Genomic DNA, 11,748 nt, shown 5'->3' on the forward strand with positions numbered 1-11,748 from the left:
AAGTCAAGCTTCTTGGATGAGTATTACACAGGTTATAAGTGGCCTTGCAGACAAAGAAAACTATGAGAAATAACATGTCATAACGAGCTTGAGACGCTTCTTAAACTCCTGGTTTTTCAAACAAAAGGACACATCAAAACTTTCTCAAACTGATGCCTGGGCTGCCAAAAGATGAAACAACTTTTTAAAAAATATAATGCTTATTTAGGCATGGTGTCCACATCTCTAATCTTTTCTCTTGGGAGCTAGAGGCCTGGGAATCACATCCTTGAAGCCAGAGTGAAACACCAACAATCATTTCATATCACAAGCATGAAACTTGGCATTCAGATGAGAGTGGCAACTGTCTCAAGACTTCTTTAAATTCTAAATTGTTTTGTTCTTTGCATACCAATCAGTGGCTGATTGAGACACATCAGTGGGTGGGCAGGTGAAGATGTCTGGCCTGGGATCTCCTGGGAGATCACATAATAGGGGTTTTAGAATTTGACAGAGACAAGAGGGTAGCCAGATGCACAGCCTTGACTCACAATCACTAGTGGAAGAACCTGGATAAGTGAAAGCCACTCATGCACATGTGAATATTGCAGCCCTGCTTTCCAAGGCTCTTGTTCTGTCTCTGCAGCAGGAAAGCCTGTGTCCCCAGCCCTCAGCCAACAGCATCTGCAGTACTCAAGGTCTGTCCAAGATTAAAAATGCCATCTTGGGTCTGTCTCTCCTTCCCTGACTCTGCTAGTTCCCCTTTCTCCCTCAGAAGTAGAACTGATGCAGTTTCATGAGCCAGGCATATCCAACTACTCAGAGCTGCTGCTGAACAAGTACCAGGACATATTGTATGTGGGTGCCCAGGAGGCCATCTTTGCACTGAATGCACTCAACATCTCCCAGAAGCAGCTGGAGGTAGGTGATGGGCATACTATACTTTGGGTGGGGTGCAGCCATGCTAGAGTATGCGAGCTCTCTTGGTCTCATAACCCACATTGTACCTTCTCTTTATGTATCCATATCAGGATATCCACAGACAGCCTGCTGAGGGCCCATTTCATTTCACCTTTTCCTTTGAATTTTTCATTTTGAATAAGTTTCTACCATGCCCATGACCAAAACATGTGATTACCACTACACTCCTATGGGTCCATAGGCCAGGCCTTGATTTTACTTTGCACCTGTTGTCCTTAAGGGAAAAATCCATGCCTAACCTTCATCTGTGCAGTCCTTAGGGGGAGGATTCTTGGCTGTCCAAATAAGGGGGAGGGGGGTGGGGAAGATCCAAAAAGTTCATGTTATCAACTAGTAATCAAATGATGTTCAAATTGATCACAAATACCTTTCTTTTGGGTTTTTTTAAAAGTTTTTAACTGTTATTATAAAGATGATGTACAGAGGGGTTACAATTTCATAGGCCAGGTAAAGAATATATTTCTTTTTGGACTCTCCCCCAAGTTTTCCCCTCCAGTCCCCACCCACAGGTTGTATAGTTCAATTTCTACATAGTGTCCAGAGAGTACCATTCATTGCTGCATTTGCTGACCCTTTATCCCTCCATTTCTGTGCCTCTTGTTATACTCTCAAAGTTATATAAATGAACAAACATAACAAAAAGAAAAGAAAAAAACAGCAAAAAAGAAGAAGAAAACCTCGTGGCTTTTGTTTGTTTTACGATTTAGTTTGAATCCATGTGAAATCAACTTGTCCCCACGAAGCCCCCTAGGCTGACTGCAGCTATTCGTTCTAGTTGAGCTGTTTCTTGGTCTGAACTCAGTTTCCTTTCTGAGAAAGCCATTCTGCACTTTGCTGTGTCTTGACATCTCTCCATGTATCCTAATAATGTCTGATGTGGGCCTCTTGTCTTCTTGCATTTGGCTCTGGGGCTGACCTGGGTGAGACCAGTGCTTGCTGGGAACAGGGAGTCTAGCTAGCCTCCCATATACACAGACTGCCCCCTCCTCGTCCACAGCAACAAGGCCAAAATGTGCTTTTCACCAAAATCACAAGTATATTTTTTTCACTTCTGCCTTCTCTCTTTAATTGGCAGCCACAAGTCCTGTATAAGCAGAGTGCTTCTACCAGCAGTTTAGTCCCTGAGTTCCAGTGCATGGGGAAAGTGGGGACAGATGCTGGAGGCTTGGCTTTGCATGCCAGTTTTCAGAACAAGGGGTTTATGACTTCTACGCAGAGGGCAAGAGTGAGTTTTCAATGGTCTGGTGTGTGTGTATGTGTGTGTGTGTGTGTGTGTGTGAGAGAGAGAGAGAGAGAGAGAGAGAGTTAGATGGAGACAGAGACAGAGACAGAGAGATCCTGGGGCTTGAACTCAGGGCCTAGGCACTATCTCTGAGCATTTTGTGCTCAAGGACAGCACTCTACCACTGAAGCCACAGCACTGCTTCTGGCTTTTCTTTTTTTCCCTTTATTAGTGTAGTAGAGATAGAATCTCACAAACTTTCATGCCCAGGCTAACTTTAAACCATGTTCTTCAAATCTCAGCTCCTTTAGTACCTAGGATTACAGAGTGAGCCACACCAGTGCCCTACTAAATGGTTTGATTTTTTAATACATTTCCTTTGCTCCCAGCCCTTGCAGATTAGCCCTATTTTGTTCCCCTTTGTAATGGACCTTATACAAGCTGAGCAAATGCCCACCACTGAGTTATGCCCCAACTCCAGGACCTTATTTGATGCTCAGTGGCAGGCTGAGATATGGTGGCAGGCTTTGGCCAGGCCCCTGCCACCAGGTATCCTGGGGTTGTTTCCTTACTCTCTGACCCAGGCTGTTCCAAGCTGCTGGTGAGCATCTGCTGTCCCCATCTCTACAGCTCTGCTCTATCTTCATCCCCAGCATCTGCTTGATTCCTAATTTATATTTGACACATCAGTGACTTTCAGAGCCTTATCTGGTACAAATAGTATTTACCTCAGAAGTCACCAAACAGAATGGTGCTGCAGGCCCATCTCACATTCAGCCCTTCCTCTGTGTGACTCTGAGCTATGTTCTCCTGGTCCTCAGCCCAGGATTCTGCCTGGTAGACTTTCTTAAAGAAAAGCCTGGGAATATGGTTCAGTACCAGTTACCATTTATGCCTCCATCCTTAAGGATTCAGGTAGATGAGAAAACTCAGCTGCCTTTTACCTTCTGAGGGAAATTTGCAGGCAAGTGGGATCTTGTTCAGCCATTTGTGTGTCCCAGTTAGATATCCAGTGCAGTGTTGCCACGCTGTGTGGCTGTCTGCTCCTAGGAGAACACACTGCATTAGTTCAGAAAGACCCCTCACCTGGGCTCCCCTCTTCCAAGAAGGTCTGTGTGCTTTCTAACTGCTGGGCCCCTCACCTGTGCAAGTCTTGGAGTCTTGAATAATTCCTCTTATTATCTTTCATCAGTTTCCACCCCTCACCCAGGAAGGGGTGCTGGTTATTTTGGGAAAGTAAGGCATGAGTCTAGGGCCTTGTGATTCACCATCTGTCCTGTGCAGCTTTCAGCCCTGTGGTAGGTTTGGAGAGCAGGCTCCACACCAAAAGCTCCAGGAAAACAAAACAAAATAAAACAGCTCCTTCCCTTGTTTTCCCTCCATTACCCATGTGGCCCTTTCCCTAGAAGTCCCCATCCAGCACCTACCATAGCCCAGGTAATGGCGCACCTGAGGGCAGTGGGAGGTTCCCCCAGACTCCGAGATCATCGCTGTGGCCACACCTTCCCACCCTTCCTGAGGCCACATCTCCCTGCCCTCTCCATATATAGTTAATCTTCATCATTAGTCCTGCCTCTTGCCCCCTTGCAGCCTTGTCCCTTTTTCCCTTTTCCCCTCTCCCCTCCTCCCCTTTCCCTTCCTGCATGCTTGCACAGTATGCCCTCCCTGCCCCTCAATAAACTCTTTTCTGCCTAAACCATGTGGCAGTCTCCTTTTGCTGAACCTTACACTAACCCTATACCAATTCCATTCAGGAGACCCAGCAACCTGAATCCTCCTAAGAACGGTGCTGAGCTGACAGTACTCCTAATGCTTGCACCATGAGCTCCTGCCCACACACCTGTAAGAAACCCTAATTCTGCCACCCCTGAAAGAGGTAGCCTTTAGCTTCCCGTCTCCTCCTCTTCCTTTCCTCCTCCTACTTCTCCTCCTCCTCCTCTTCCTTTTTCTCCTCCTTCTCCTTCTTGTTTTACAACTAGACTTCAAAGTCACTCTTTCCTTAGCATGTGTTACCTGTCCACGTTCACATTCCACACATACATAAATATGTACTGCTCAGATCCAGGCTCTACTCTCCAGGAATCGGGGCTGTTTTTCACTTCCACACATGAAAGAGAACAGGACGCACTAGATCCTGCCTGTGTCTGTCTGCCTTATTTAATTTACCATAGTGTCCCTTCCCTTGTTTCTATCCATTTTGTTGCAAATAACAAAATTCCATTCTCTCTGTTTTCTTACTCTATTGTGTAGATACACCATGTTTTCTTTATTCATCTATGGATGGGCTACTGGGTGAATTTCAACTGTTAGGGTGTGTGTTGGGGGGGTTATCTTTTTTTGTTGTTTTTCAGTTTTTTGTGGGGCCTGAACTCAGGGCCTGGGTGTTCTTTTACTCAAGGCTATTGCTCTACCACTTTGAGCCACAGTGCCACTTCCAGTTTTCTGGTGGCTAATTAGAGATAAGTGTCTCAGGGACTTTCTGTCTAGGCTGGCTTTGAACCACGATCCTTGGATCTTAGCCTCCTGAGTAACTAGGATTTCAGAAGTGAGCCACTAGGACCCAGCTAGTATTTTGTTTTTTACAAGATAATTTTCCCCACTTTGAATACTTTAGTTTCTGCATTCTTTCATAGTGAACCAGACGGTTGTGAGAGCCTCCTACAGTCCACTAGTTTCTATCAAGGCGATAATCAGAATATTTAGGAAGGCTCCAAATGGCTCCCCAGCCATCCTCCCAAATCTGGGGTTTTACCTCATTTCAGAAGCATCTGGCCTCTGAACTCTACGTGCTTTTAAGCTGTGCACTTTTAACCCACAGTTTAGCTTTCATTCACCCCTCCCTAATAGGTACACTGGAAGGCCTCAGATGAGACAAAAGCAGACTGCATAGAAAAAGGCAGATCAAAAGAGGTAAGTGCTTTTGTCAATTACAGACACCACCTGTATTCCTTAGTTGTCTAATCTCACCAGTTCTGCATCTTCTGCATACAATTAAGTGTGGTGTGGTGGGGGATTATATGCTACTGTTGGGTTCTGTGAGGTCATCACAGAGCCTGGGAAACTAATTCCTTCTGCTCCTGTCTAGTGGAGACCCATTCACAATAAGTACCAGACACAGGATGCATTCAAAAAATGTTTTCTACATCATGAATTGGATTTCTTCAAACTCCTTGGATTTTTAACTGTAGAAAAGCTGTTTAGTGTTCAGTGTGCTCCCTGCATACTGCAGGGCTCTCGGCATGGTGACATTCAGATAGTGCTGGTTTGTCCCTTTCCTTAGGAATACCGGGTCACCTTCTCCGTCTACTCCACCAACCTGTCCCTGCCTGGTACTTGCAGCTGTCTAGGTTTCCAATTTTGGAGCTCAGTCATTGATGGTCATTGCTTATAACAGCTGAATTATAGCAAAGTCCAAACTGTTGTTGCTTAGCTGAAAATGAAATATTTTTTAAAAAACACATATTTTCTAAACATATTTAGGAATGTGTTAACCACTTTTCCTAAAGCAGTTCTCTCTAAATGCAGTGTTCCCTGAGAAAGCAAGAGGACAGCAGGCACTTTTGGAATCACACAGGATCTTTAAAGCAGAGGGAACAGGCCACTGACTCTGCCTTCCCTGCTCAGAGACAGAGGGTGGTCTGGAACCCCTCCCTGCCCCTTGGGTGATTGTGAGCAACACCCCACCAGTTTCAAAACACTCACAGACAAAAATCTTCACTATTTAGATAAATTCTGACTGTAGCACATACAACCCAAGTACTGTCCACCCTAAAATAACATACTGGTCCTTCTGTGGGGCCTTAGTTTCCTGCTAGGGCCTTATTATGAGATGACAGTTGGTGACACCCCTCAGTGCCCAACTTCCCCTTCAGGTGAGACTAGAACTGGAAGAAAAGTTATTTCCTGTCTGAGGGTGTGCCTACATGGGAGGCAGAGGGCTGCTGTGCAGCATATGCTTTGGGAAGTCAGCCAACTGAAGGAATGGTTTGTGTGTTTATGAGAGAAAAATAAATTTCTTTCTACAGTTATCCTTAATACAATTTGGGGTCAACAGTAAAACTGGTTTCTTTGTTTGGTCTCCAGGTGTTTGCCAAGTATCAATTAGGGACTGAAGTGAAATTGGCCTAGCACTTGAAAAGCTTGTAAAGGTGGCAAAGATAAAGTATCCAAGCTCAGCTTAAGATTTAGATGTTTGCAGAATGGCCCTTTACTGTGGAACTTGCTGGCTATCATTTGAAGTCAGAAGGAAAGGCAGGGCAGCACAGGACAGATTTCATATGTGGACATGGAGAGCACTTCAGTGGCTGCCTGTTGATGGTGTTTCTCACCCCACAGAAAGAATGCTTCAACTATGTTCGAGTGTTGCAGCACTTAACATATGATACCCTGTATGTGTGTGGGACCAATGCATTCAAGCCCACATGTGACTATGTGGTGAGTACACAGACCACTCACTTCATGGTCAGTCTTACTCATAGCAGCCTGGGCAGTGGCTAAAATAGAGTCAGTACACATAAAGTGAACTCTATCACAAATTTCACTAGGATTGTCTCAGGTCACAGTGTGAGGGCTGAGGCAACTGGAGGCCTCTCCAGAAAGCCTCCCCAGGTGTAGAATGAGCATGCAGCCTACATGGCTAATCTGAACTTTGGTGTTCCTCACATAGGATATGGTTCAAGGCAGGGCTCAGGGCCCAGTGATCCTTGGCACTGGTGGAGAGATATTCTAGGAAGTATACTGCTGACCGCTGCCCTCTAATGCTGGGATCTTCATGTTCTGGCTGTGGTTGGCTCAGGATCACAGGATGAAGGTCCAGGTCGTGGGTGGTATGTGTGCTTGATCAGCGCATTGCTGAGTCTCAAGATGTCACCATTCATTGTCAGCTGTTGGTGGGACACTGACCACACTGCATGCCCCTCCTAGCACCACCCATTGTAAGTGATCTGAGGAGCATGGGCCCCTCCTGTCCTTTCCTGAGTTACATCTGGACTGCTCCAACTGGAATCCTATCCTACTGCTGTGTGCTGCTGTGGAGAGGGTGAAACTCAGAGCGTGGTGTGTAAGCCTTTTAGAAAGGATTTTTTATTCAGATTACCAGATGGGTTACTTGACAGTGACCACCTGCAGAAAGCGAAGGAGCATTTCTTTGTATATAGATGCATGGTAGAGTTGAAAATGAAACATATTTTCTAGTGACCATCCCTGGATTTAATAAGTTTCTGCAGTGTCCCCCCATACCTTAGCTGAGCTTCAGGTAGTACCAAACCCTCCACTGAGTAGCTAATGAATAAGATGGCTAATAAGCAGATAGCACACACAGCATGGGCATACAGATTTACGTCCTGTGCAAACATAGCTGGATTGCAGAAGGTTATCTTACTACTCAGACCTCTTGGTTGGTTTTAGGTAACTGAACCCATGGGATGTGAAGCTGGCTAGGGAGAAAGATATTGGAACATAGCTTTGTGTGTCACTGTTTCAATTGATGGAATTTAAAACAGCATCCCAGCTTTGGATCTGAGAGAGATCACTTGGCTAACATATAAGAGACACTGGGTTTGATCTCCAGCACAGAAAACAAAAAAGAAAAGCAAACTCCAGTCTCACCTTGAGTAAGAGAAGTGACACAATGAAGTATGGACTCCTTGATAAGTTTTAATGGTTAATTAGAATGGCTAATTGAGGTGGCCCAGGCTTGTAGTCCTGTAGTCCAGAGTTGGGGCAAAAGAATCGAGTTCAGAGCCAATCTGGGCTACATAGCGAGACCCTGTTTCCCATGAGAAAATAAAGAAATTCTCTTAGGAAACCTGGTGCTTGCAATGAGATTCAGTGAGTAATACTATATGGCCCTTGGTGCCCTCTGCTGCTGGAACTGAAAGTTGATGTGCACTGAAGAAGGCGTTTCTGAGATATAAAGACAGATACTTCTTTTTGCTTAAGAGCACAAGAGAGAGAGAGACAGACAGAGAGAGAGAGAGAGAGAGAGAGAATAGTTTTCTAGAAACATTTTACTGATCGAGTAATTTTCAAGAAAGAGAAATCCTTGTATGCCATTTCTGGGGCGTTTCCCCGAGCTTCTCCTGTAATTTCCTTTGTTTTTACTTTTCCATGTTGGATAAATTTCCAGTTGCTTTTGTAGTTGGCTCTGCCTACTTTATTCCTTATTCAGGTTGGGGTTTACTGTCAGGTAGAGAAATTACTCCACAGTTGGGATTTTGCTGTCAGGTAAAGAAATTATTCCATGGTTGAAGTCCTGGCCTCTCCTTTCTTTCAATACAGCTTGGAATTACTGTGAGGTTTTGAGACCATAGGTCCATTTGGCATGTTATCAAGGTTGTAAGAATTCCTATTCTTTTTATTTTTGTTTTACTTAACCAAAGAAAAAGTCTGTTACCTGATTACTGGATAATGTGATTCTCTGTATGTTATTATAGTAAAATACTGCATCCTATGGTCACTTGTTGAACATGGCCTGTATTTGGTTTTTACTGGCCTTTCTAACAACCCTATAGCCACCAGCTTCTCAGATAAGGAGACTGAGGTTTGAGATCCTGCATAGCTCAGCCAAGACCTGAGGTGCTGGTGTGGAGTCTGAGCTGGGTGGCATACAGCATGTCTCCAAGGGCAGGGCTCATGTGGTCCAGCACCCATTTTCTCAACTCCATTGATCTTTCCAGAACAAGGAATTTGTAAATCTGAATTATACACAGACACACTGTTATCATGGAAAAATCAGATGTCTTATGATGCCTTTTTTTTTCTTTATTCAATGTAGAACTTAACAGCCTTTGACTTTTTGTGGATAAAGAAAGATGGCAGAGGAAAATGTCCCTTTGACCCTACACACACTTATACATCTACCATGGTAGGTGAGTTCTGCTGCTCTGGTTCCTTCAGCCCCTTTTTATATCCAAGTATTCTGTTCCTACTCAGAACTGATCACTTCCTTTCATTCATCTCTCTTTCCTGGGATTGCCCTAACATCACTTGCCCTCACAGAAGAAGTCTGTTCCTTTTCACAGGCCCCCTCTTAGCACAGAAGAGTTTTGAATTTCACCGTTGAATGGAGTAACAAGCAACCAGCATTATAGCATATCCATCATTGGTACACAGTGTTCAGATATTCCTTTTGAGAGAGAGTTGAGACACAGAACCCATGTTTTGTGATAGTCTCACAACTCTTCAGCTAATGGTCTTATGGCTATCCCCTGCTAGTTCCAGAGTCCAGTGATTCCATTTACGTTTTTTCCACTCTGTGATGATGTGTTACACATAGTACCCATTCAGTCTTCACCTTCAGTGCAGTGTATATAGTACATCACATATGAGTATAACAAAAGAAGCTTTGGGTGAGGTGATTCTGCCTTCCTGCACGCTAATGTTTCTAAGCAAATTTATAGCAGGTGAGGTCAACAGTTTGAGTTAAAAAGAAAGTGCCTTAAGTGCTTTTTTTTATTTTTTGGTCTGTCATGGGGCTTGAACTCTGGGCTTGGGCACTGTCCCTGCGCTCTTCAGCTCAAGGCTAGCACTCTACCACTTGATCCATAGCACCATTTCTGGTTAGTAGCTTATTGGAGATAAGTCTCACGGACTTTCCTGCCTGGACTGGCTTTGAACCGCGATCCTCAGATCTCAGCCTCCTGTGTAGCTAGGATTACAGGTGTGAGCCATCGGCGCCTGGCCCTTAAGTGTGGTTTCATGAGGGTAAAATACATGGTGAATGGAGGAGCATCTGTGTCACTATCATTTTACAGGCTGTAGGAAGTTCTCATTTGGTTCCATTACTACTCTTTGACTCAAAACATGCAGCTCAGTGTGGCACCTGAGATTGTCCCTTGTAAAAGAAAAGTCATCAATGCACAAAGTGGACATGGCATCCTGGAAGTCTAGAAATGTATAGGGAAATCTTATCTCTTCTATATGAGGCCTAATATGGTTACAAAAAAATTGATCTCAGCCGGGTACTGTGGATCATGAGGGTAATGATAGCTACTATGGCGTCTGAGCTCTAATAATCAAAGCCAGTTCAAAGCCAGCCTAAATAGGAAAGTCCATGAGACTCTTATCTCTAACAAACCACAGGAAGCTGAAAGGGGAGCTGTGGCTAAAGGTGTAGAGTGCCCACCTGAACCAAAAAAGCTAAGTGAAAGGGCACAGATCCTAGTTCAAGACCCAATACCAGAACACACACACACACACACACACACACACACACACACACACACACACACACACACACACACACACTTAAATCTTAATGCCAGAGCAAAGGGCTCATCTGCTATTCCTCTGTTCTCCCTGTTCCTGGGCCTGTGCAGATGGAGAGCTTTACGCTGGGACCACATACAATTTTTTGGGAAGCGAGTTCATAATCTCCAGAAACTATTTCTATAGTCATCTGCAAACAGAGTCTGACATCCCATGGCTACATGGTAAGATATAAAGTCTATAATCTGAAGAGAATACACTATTATACTTCCCTTCTGGCTGTGTCTGTACAATGAGAGTCCTGAATTCTCACTAGCTTCAGTCCAGTGGAGACACAAGAACTGCGAGGGCCCCCATTTGAATCGAGGGTATTACTTTTGGTTTGCTTTCTGCTAAGGTAACACTGAAAGCTGATTGCATCTCCTGCCCTGAGAATGGACCTCAGAGACTTTCATAAAGTGATACTGAAATTGGAAGTAGAGAACTAACATCCCTTTGGGATGTGGTATCTTTTGGGCATGACATGAAAGATGCAGCCTTTGTGCCATCTTCCAGGGCCTAGTTAGGTAGTGTCAGGGTGCCTCGTCACCTGGATCCAACACCTCATGATGTCTGAAATTTTGGGTGGAGAGCAGGAAACTTTTAGCTGGGCTTTTCTTGGGGATGCTGGCAAGTGGGACCCAGAGCTTTTTGAAGCCTCTTGATCTCTGGACAGGTCCTGATGGCTATGTGCAGGGACAGCCACCTACTCACTGGAGTAGGCCAGCCGAGCATATGCATATGTGGCTGGGGCTAATTGGATCAAGTCACTTGTTTAAATCAGAAGATGGTCTGTCTGCCAGCTGAAAGGCTCCAGAAAGCTTGTGGGTGGAGCTTGGGAGAACTGTTCTGCAAGGCCAAAGCCAGGGCCAATTCTGTGAGGCGGAGGAGAATGAGACAGGTTTGGTCAAGCTAAGCACTATCATCAGTCCCAACCCTGAAGTCTCTTTGCAGTGTGACACACACATTCCAGAAGTCCTTGCAGGGAGTCCCTCAGGTCCCCAAACTGCAGTGACTGCCTGTGACACCATGGGGAGCAGGCAGGAACGCAAAACTCCATGTGCAGGGTCAATCTTGTGTCATCTCTCTACAGAGCCTAACTTTGTCCATGCTGATGTGATAAGAAATAGCCCTTTTGACAACAAGGATGATGGTGACAAGGTGTACTTCTTCTTCACTGAATTGTCTGTGGAGTATGACTTCCTTCTCAACTTACAGGTCCCCCGCATTGCAAGAGTGTGTGTGGTGAGTGCTACTCTGCTAGCCTTGGCTTTTCCAGCCTGGGGGAGTGGGAGCAGGCCTGGAAATGCACCTTTTCC

The 11,748-nt window shown here is 45.0% G+C and overlaps 1 protein-coding gene across 1 annotated transcript in view; it reads left to right on the forward strand.

The window, feature by feature from the left end:
• Positions 1-754: 754 nt before the first annotated feature.
• LOC105990850 (semaphorin-4D-like) overlaps positions 755-11,748 on the forward strand; it is a gene marked incomplete at its 5' end in the record, with an annotated part of 23,256 nt that continues 12,262 nt past the window's right edge. The window contains 6 exons of the mRNA XM_013023367.1: positions 755-900; positions 5,030-5,092; positions 6,518-6,616; positions 8,958-9,051; positions 10,501-10,614; positions 11,523-11,674. Of these exons, the coding sequence (XP_012878821.1) occupies positions 755-900; positions 5,030-5,092; positions 6,518-6,616; positions 8,958-9,051; positions 10,501-10,614; positions 11,523-11,674 (668 nt within the window). The remainder of the gene's footprint in view (positions 901-5,029; positions 5,093-6,517; positions 6,617-8,957; positions 9,052-10,500; positions 10,615-11,522; positions 11,675-11,748) is intronic.

This window comes from Dipodomys ordii, unplaced genomic scaffold, assembly GCF_000151885.1.
Source record: "Dipodomys ordii isolate 6190 unplaced genomic scaffold, Dord_2.0 Scaffold68, whole genome shotgun sequence".
Taxonomy (NCBI): domain Eukaryota; kingdom Metazoa; phylum Chordata; class Mammalia; order Rodentia; family Heteromyidae; genus Dipodomys; species Dipodomys ordii.